Here is an 8,246-nt window from a genome sequence, read left to right as displayed (position 1 = left end):
TCTTAACCCATCAATTAGACCGGTTATGCCCACATGGAGCCTCTCTGTAGTTCTACAGGCCCTTATGAAGGCCCCCTTCGAACCTTTGGCGATGGTGGATCTTTGATTGGTCTCTTGGAAGGTGGCGTTTCTTGTAGCTGTCACTTCAGCCCGGAGGGCCAGTGAACTTTGCGCGCTTCGCATAGACCCTCCCTATTTAAACTTTCACAGGGAGAAGGTCGTTTTACGCCTCGACCCGTCTTTTTTGCCTAAAGTGTCTACACCTTTCCATACGGGACAAGACATTGTGCTGCCTGCCTTTTTTTCGTCACCGTCGACTCCATTGGAAAGATCTTTGCATTCACTCGATGTTGGCCGTTGCTTAGCCTTCTACCGATCGTGAACGGAGTCTATTCGACGATCCAATAAACTATTCATCAAATATTCTGCTAGGGATCAGGGCGATCCAGTCACTCCGCAGAGACTTTCTAAGTGGATAGTCCACACTATAGTCTTATGCTATCAATTAGCTAAGCTCGAACTGCCTTCAGTTCCTCGAGGCCATTCTGCTGGAGCTGTTGCAACCTCATCTGCATTCGCATCTGGGGTCCCGATTGATGACGACTGCCGAGCCGCTGCTTGGGCGAACCCTTGCACCTTCGCCAGGCACTACCGTCTCGATGTTCGAGCTCGACGGGATTGCTCCTTCGGTAGAGCTGTTCTCTCCTCCGTTCTTCAATGAGGACACCTTCCCTCCTCCTTTATGGCAAGCTTGTTAATCTACCCATATGTGTGATGCACAGAGGCCACGACGAAGAAAAGCAGGTTGCTTACCTGTAACTGATGTTCTTCAAGTGGCCATCTGTGCAGTCACACAACCCACCCGCAGGCCCCGCTCGGTGTCGAGAGTGGATGCATCTTTCGGTACCGACTATGCCCTTTTTCACGGTACCGACATCAAAAAAACAAAACAAAAAAACAAAGTTTTTTCAATAAGATAGTGTACATTCGGTCGCAAAGACTGAACAAAATGGCGGACGCTCCGCTCTTTATAGGCCACAGGGGGAGGGGGAGCGGAGCTTCCCGCCAAAAACCATAAGCTGTCAATCTTCCAGCCACAGGCACTGCGCAGGCGCAGTACCCATATGTGTGACTGCACAGATGGCCACTCGAAGAACATCAGTTACAGGTAAGCAACCTGCTTTTACCCATGATGCTTATTTTTATAAAGCGCGCAGCCAGAAATGTGAATACATCTAATTGGTATGATTCAGCTGCTTCATATCTGATTATTGGCAAAGTTTCCACTTGGGCTGCCCCATGAATTCTTCCAAGAGTGAGGAATCGTTCCAGCCACATGAATTTCTCATGCCCTTTCACTATCTGAGCCTCAGCTATTGGACAGTATAAAAATGGAATACATAAATCTACACTTGGGAAACTACCTGGGAGGGGCCAGCAGTGTGATTGCTTCCGCACCTGAGTAAGAAACATGCAGTTTTATGGGCAGAGTTGATAGACTGCCTTGCGGATGGGATGACAACACGCAATGCATCCTCTCGGGAGTGCACGGAAGTGCACAACCCGAAAAATTCCATCTCAAGTTTATTTAGAATGCAAACTGCCCTTTGCACCCCCAACGTGGATTGCAAAATCATAATACTGAAAGTAAAAGAGATGCCTGAGCTATTTTAAAATGTAGGGCAGACACCAAACCTTCAATCTCTAATTAAAAGTAAAATGGAATAACTGTTTTAACAGCCGAATCATCAAAAATGGCACCAATTTAACTTCCCTTGAAATTCCCTTGAATTCTACAGCAGATGCTGTCACAGAAAACAGCCATCTCATATTCTTTTGAACCTCTGCACTGGTGGGTCGTATCTCAGAACATAAATGTGCTCTTTGGAAGATGGTTTAAAGACCTGGGTCCTGAAGTGTTCAGGGCTTGATGAGTAAGTAGCAGCACCTTGGATTGGGTCAGAACCGATCAAAAGCCAATGGCATTGCTATAAGTAATGCAATCTACTAAAACCACAATTTTGATCCCCAGGCATTCCCCTGTTGGAAACGGTGGTCCGTGTTAACCATACCTGATGGATCCAAGGCCTTCTGATGCTTCTACTTAGAACTCCTGCATCTGTACTAGGAAATAGCTGTTAAAACAGTGTTACTAAACACTCTAACCACTACTTCATATTGCCTCTAGTAAACATGTATACTACATGTACAGGAAGGTGCTGCCCAACCTCGCAACTAAAAGTGGCCCCAAAGAAATAGGTTTTAACAGGAAAGTTAGATGCCTGTACAGGAAGTTCCCTAAATAAGAGAAAGGGTCACGTTCTTTCAGGGGTGCAAAGAAAGAAAGAAAAGCGTGCGCCAGAGAATATTCTCCTTGTATTATTTGAGCCCTTTCTTCACACGGAACACAAGGTATATCCTAGAATAACCCCCATCACCACGGGGACCAGCCAGCAGCGCCAACCCCCGCGCACAACGCCTCCTTCCCCCTGCCGCTGATTTCCCGGCCTGCAGAGCGCTGCACCTGCTGAATGGCTGCCTGGCGCAGTCCGGGACGAGGAGCCTCCCCGCGCCGGCCTCGGGCTTGCGCTGCAGCGCTCGCCTTGCGCGGGAGGGAGCCGGGCGCTGGGGAGGCCGGGGCGGCAGCGGCGAGGAAGGAGTTAAAGGAGCCGCATCCTGCGCCGGCTTCCTCCTCCGCGCTGCGAGGCGTGGCGCGGCGCGGCGCTGCCCGGAGGAATTGACCAAATTTGTCCGCTTCCCTCCCGAGGCGCCGATTTCCCGTAAAGCAGGCGAGGCGCGTGGCTGGGGAAGGGGCTTCCCGCGGCGAAGCGCCGCTGCTTTCCGCCCCGGGCACTGCGCGGCGGGCCCGCGATCCAGCGCCGCGATGCCCTTCCGCAAAGGTAAGGACTCCGCGCTGGCCCTCCCGCAAAGCGCCGCGCCTTTCCGGCCCGGCCCGGCCCGCGAGGCACGCAGCGCAGAGGAGGCGCCCCGTGGCGCGGGTTCGGCGCAGGGGGGGGGGGCGGCTTGGGCCGCGCTGGCGCCTCCTGCTGGCTGCCCCCGCCAGGGGGAAGCATCCCCGCCGGTGGAGGGCGAGCCCGGCCGCTTTCTGGACGGACAGGCGGGGCTTTAACTTTCGGGAGGGGTTTCCGGTAGAAACCTGCTTTGTTCCGCGGTTCGCAAGCTAAACAGACACGATGCAAGAGGAAGAAGGGATGGGACGGGAAGAGGAAAGAGTCAGTGGTCGTTCAGCAGGGCCGCGGGCCCGGGGTTGTTTCCCCCTGAACTCTCTTGTTTAGTCGGCTGGTTTTCTAAGTGTTGCGTGCTGTGAACTGCTCACTGAGGGTTGTTGCCTCTTTGTGGTCGTTCCTTGCAGTGGTAATCCCTTGTGGGCCCTAGACATTCGACTTATGACGCTCCCCCCCCCCCCGGAACCAGTTTAATGTGCTAGCTAAATTCTGCACCATGAGCATGGAAATCCCCATTTTGAACGTTGGGGTGTCTCGAACTGATGAGGCGGTCTTGAAGCAAAGTTTACTCTCTCGCACTTTTATATAGGGGTGAGGATACTGACCTACCTCACAGCGTTGTTGTAATGATAAAGGGGAGGCTCGTTTCTGTTGCTCTGTTTCAGTGTGGTGAGCCAGGACGGCGCGTGCGTTCTTGAAGGAGTGCATAAGTGCACATGTCAAGTAGCAGTCCGTTTCATCTTGTCCGTACCTTTTCCCAGTTATGGAACTGCACATGTTTCATCCTGCTGCGCGGCTTTGAAAGTGCAGTCAAGGGAACCTAAAAGGCAGCCCTTCTCTTTGAAGGATTACTTGTATGTCACTCCTGCTTGTTCTGTCCCTCCTTGTTTGTTTTGTTGGCCTGGCAATAGAGGAGCAGGTGGTGAGAGAGCAAGGACAGAAGGCAGGGTGGGAAATGTGCACACCTGGAAGGAGAGATGCTTGTGGTCCCCTGCTGAGAGAGCCCCAGGCATCCCTGCACTAGCTGTCTTCAGACCCATTTCAAACGTTAGCTATTGCTGATTCCTAGCCCAGCTTCCCTGTTAGTTGTGTGAAGGGCCTCCTGGTCTCTTAAGAGAAGATAGTCTCTCCTGCCTGCACAAAACCAGTTTCCAGAAATGTGGATTATCTCTTGTTGCTTTGGTTTCATTGTAGTGTAAATTATTTTGAATTTGCAAAGTCCTTGTATGACTTAATTATTATTTTTAAAGGAAAAGGCTATGGGGTGGTATAGAAATGAAAATAATAATAACATTTATACACTGGTCAGAAATCTTGCTGAACATAGAGTGGTATATACATGTTGCTAATAAATAGACTTTTCCCCATCAAAGTTGTTGTGCCAGTCTATGGCAATTCACACTGGGAGTTGTAGGTCTTTTTCCTGTTTAATCTTGCATGGAAGACACATTAGTAATATAATTCTATATATGTCTGCTCTGAACTAAGTCCCGTTGGATTCAGTCAGGGGTATTCCCAGGCCATATCATTGCAGAAAACGAACATAGCATTCACAATGAATGGGATACTTAATTCTAGTGCACAGATTCAGCAAATGCCACTTCTGGCTTGCGGATACCTGTAAAGATGCTATAATAGATATGGTGCGGGCAAAAACGACTGAGGGGAAGTAAAGGAAACCCCCAGAGCAAATGAGGTGGGAAGTGTGGAATTCCTTCCTTGCTGGAGGCTAAGCAGTAAAAGATACCAGGAGTATAAAAGGTTAACTGGTCCATCGAGTTTAGCTTCCTCCTCCTCTCTTTCCAAAAGGAAGATAACTCCCTCACACAAACATTGCTGGCAGTATCTCACATTTCCTCAATTTTCAGAAAGGCAGAATGATTTCCTTTCCAAGACAGCCTATTTAAAATGCTGTGAAATTGTCGTGAAAGGATAAGTGTGGGGTGCTTCCAGATGACAGCGCTTCGAGTTACCCAGTCAAAGATCTTGTACAGCTGTGCCACCTTTTCCCCCTTAAAGATTTAAAGTGTTATTTTAGGAAAAGCAGCTGAAAGAAGCAGAGGGAAAACTTCATCCAGGTGGATGAAGCCATCAAAAGGGCATGCTCTGGCCATGTTCAGCCTTGAGAAGAGGAGGCTGAGTGGGGACATGACATCCCTCCAAAGGCTGCCACAAAGAGGAAGGCCAAGATCTCTCCTTGCTGATCCCAGAGTGCAGGACACGGAATAATCCATTCAAACTCTGACAACCCAGATTCAGGCTGGACATCAGGAAGAGCTGCCAGAGCAATACGGCAGTGGGACCAGCTGCCTGGAGAGGTGGGGGCTCTCCCACACTGGAGTCGAGACTCAAAAAGAAACTGGGCAGCCCTCTGAGTGGGGTGAAGGGCCGTCAGTCCCCCGCAAGGACTGCACACTCCAGCAATGGAGCTGCACGTGGGAGCAGTCAAACAACGAGGTCCAGCAAAGGCGTCCTCGCCAGGGCGGCTTCAAGGGAGGCATGGCCAGGCCACTGCAGGGCCCGCTTAGAGGTGGCCCCTAGGCCTGCTCCTCTTCCCCACTGCCGCCTGCTTGTTCGCTTGCCTCTTGCACTGGCGGTCCCAAGAAGGAGGATCACGTGGTGCCCAGCCCTGCTCGCTCCCAGGCTCCCTGCCTGACCGGGATGGGATCTGTGCTGAGAAAGAGGGTGAGGAGAAATCCAGCCGGGGGAACAGGGATGAGAGGGCAAGAACTTGCAGACGATGCGGAACTGAATGGGGCAGCCAGTGCCCTGGAAGACAGGGCCAAGCTGCAAGGCAGGAGTGCTAGGCTGGAAGCACCGGAGTGACATCCAGTGGGGCCAAAGGCCAAGCTCTTTGCCTGGGAAAAGAAAGCAAAAGCATCACTGCAGTACTGGGAACACTTTGCTCAACAACCCTGCAAGTGCAAAGGACTTTGAAATTGTCGTAGATTGCAAGCTGCCTATGGGTCAGCAATGTGGTGTGACTGCAAAAAATGCAAAGGCTGCATTAATAGAAGGATCTCTTCCAAATTCCTGCCAAGTACCAGTTCCCCTTTACTCTGCACTGCCGCATCTGGAGTCCTGTGTCCAGTTCTGGGCACCACGGCTGGGGAAGGATGTGGGTTCAGAGGAAGGAAGGGTTCGGAGGAGGACAAGCACGATCTGGGGACAGGAAGCAGAGCCCGTGAGGAGAGAGTGAAAGAACTGGGCATGCTCAGCCTTGAGAAGAGAAGACTGAGGCAGTTCATGAGAGCTCTGCACAAGTTCATGAAAGGCCGTTACCAAGAGGTCAGCCCGCTCTCTTCTCCATCATCCCAGAATGCAGAACACAGAATACTGGACTCAAGTTCCAGCAAGCCCGATTCCTGCTAGTTCGCAGGATAAATTTGCTGACTGTTAGGGCGTCATGACATTGGGACCCATGACCAAGGGAGGTGGTGGGTTCTTCCACACTAGAGGCATTCAAGATGCAACTGGAGAGGCATCCGAGTGGGATGGTTTAACTGGGCGTCCTACACTGAGCAGGGCGTTGGGCCTGACGACCCGTTGGCCCCTTCCAGCTCTACTATTCTATGATTCAGTGATGGAAGACTCATCAGGGGAGGGAGCCCTGGGGGGTCTTGCCCAAGGGTCTTTCAAAACCCCATGCTGGTCCTTCTAAACAGAACCCTGGAGCTATTGGCAGTGCAAAGTGCAATGTAGGTTTGTAGGAATGGCCCTGAGGAAACTTTGCACTGCCCGGGGGACTGTGACCCTGTATTGGCCAAAGTATCTTGAGTTCTTGCACAATCTGGATTGGGGAAAACATGTATTTCCACTGGGGAAAGTACAGTGCATTTTGTTTTGCTGGAATCAGACAAGCTCTGATTGATTCATGGGTTGCACACGAGTTGGAAATGTGTGAACCAAGCTGGGAAAGTTTGAAATGTTTTTCGTTGGTGTTGACAGAATCTTGGTTTTCAATTTGCAAGGAGTGAACACTCAGACTCACAGGGAAGGTCTAATCATCCTGAGCTTCTGCAGCTTTATTGAAATGGTGCCCCAGTCACTAATAACATTGTGCTCCTGAGTACACTGGTATTTCCCCACTGATGCTGTTAGCCTACAGCACCTTCTCAATCCAGCTAAGAATTCCATCTTCTTAAAGTAACAGCAATGCTAAAGTGTAGCCTGGCTTGGAATTCTGCTACTTTCTGAGAAAGCGGTGCAGGTTTGATTTTATAACACAAAGGCACTTATAAGCAACCTTTTTCTACCAGGATTTATTCTGGATTTCCCAACAGTGTCACTTTGGGGAAAAGTTCTTACCTAAGTAAAAAATAAGTACTGAGAGACGACGCCTGATGCTTGTGGAAGGTGGTATAGGCATGCCCTGATCACAGTATAGTATAGCATTATAACAGCCGAAGGACCATAATAGTATTTAAGCAACATGGAGAGACACATAATTCAGCTTGTTCTTTATTACAACCTGGAAATGAAATGGATTTCGGCGGCAGCTTTAGTGCTTGAGGTGCACAAGATGCTCGGCCCGGGGAAGAGGCAACTTGTTTCACTGTGGCACAAAACTGAGGAAGCCAAAATGGGCTGGCATGTGTGGGGTGCATGGGTGGTCACCCCCTTTTCCGTGACATGCTGAATGAAGCAGGCGCTGGTGCAGCCCATGGCCTCCAGAAGCCACGTGCCAGTAGGTAGTTTCCAGGGAAAGCTGTGCAGAAGGACTCATCAGGGTTGGCTTGCAACAGAAATCCCCACCGTACATCCAAAGGACCGTCCACTCCGTTATCACAGAATGGAGGGGATGTGACTCGGCCGTGACTCTGTCTAGAGGAGGCTGTCCGTGCAAACTCCAGCGCTGGGAAAGGTGGGCATCCATCAGAGAAGCCTCCAGGATGCTAGTGGTGACGTTGACCGGGCCAGAGGGATTCTCACCTAAAAGGGGAAGGAATCCTTGTGCACAGCTCCGCATTTTGTCAAGCCGATGAAAGATGGAGAGGGGACTCCTATGGACCCTATACATGTTACTGTTTGTTTGTTTGAGGTTTTTGCATACTGTCCGACTATCACTGTCTCAGGACGGTCTTACAGTAAAAACAGGATAAAAATAGGCAGGGGTGCCTTTGCCCAACTCTGCAACGTTTCCCCATTTGCTGCCCTCAGCATGCATTGGACCACAGCTCCCATCATCCCCAGCTAGCATGGCCGTTGCTAGCCCAACACATCTGGGAGGCTCCAGGCTGAGCAAGGCTGATAAGGGGACTGTGACCGGCCGGCAACACT

General features: G+C 50.8%; 1 protein-coding gene across 1 annotated transcript in view; it reads left to right on the top strand.

The window, feature by feature from the left end:
- Positions 1-2,869: 2,869 nt before the first annotated feature.
- The window catches only part of PFKFB3 (6-phosphofructo-2-kinase/fructose-2,6-biphosphatase 3), a 79,700-nt gene continuing 74,323 nt past the window's right edge, over positions 2,870-8,246 (top strand). The window contains exon 1 of the mRNA XM_044428453.1: positions 2,870-2,900. Coding sequence (XP_044284388.1) covers positions 2,885-2,900 — 16 coding nt within the window. The 5' untranslated portion in view covers positions 2,870-2,884. The remainder of the gene's footprint in view (positions 2,901-8,246) is intronic.

Source organism: Varanus komodoensis, unplaced genomic scaffold (assembly GCF_004798865.1).
Source record: "Varanus komodoensis strain SLA01 unplaced genomic scaffold, ASM479886v1 scaffold1, whole genome shotgun sequence".
Taxonomy (NCBI): Eukaryota; Metazoa; Chordata; class Lepidosauria; order Squamata; family Varanidae; genus Varanus; species Varanus komodoensis.
The sequence above is the reverse complement of the archived record's forward strand: the minus strand, read 5'-3'. Positions and strand labels throughout refer to the sequence as shown.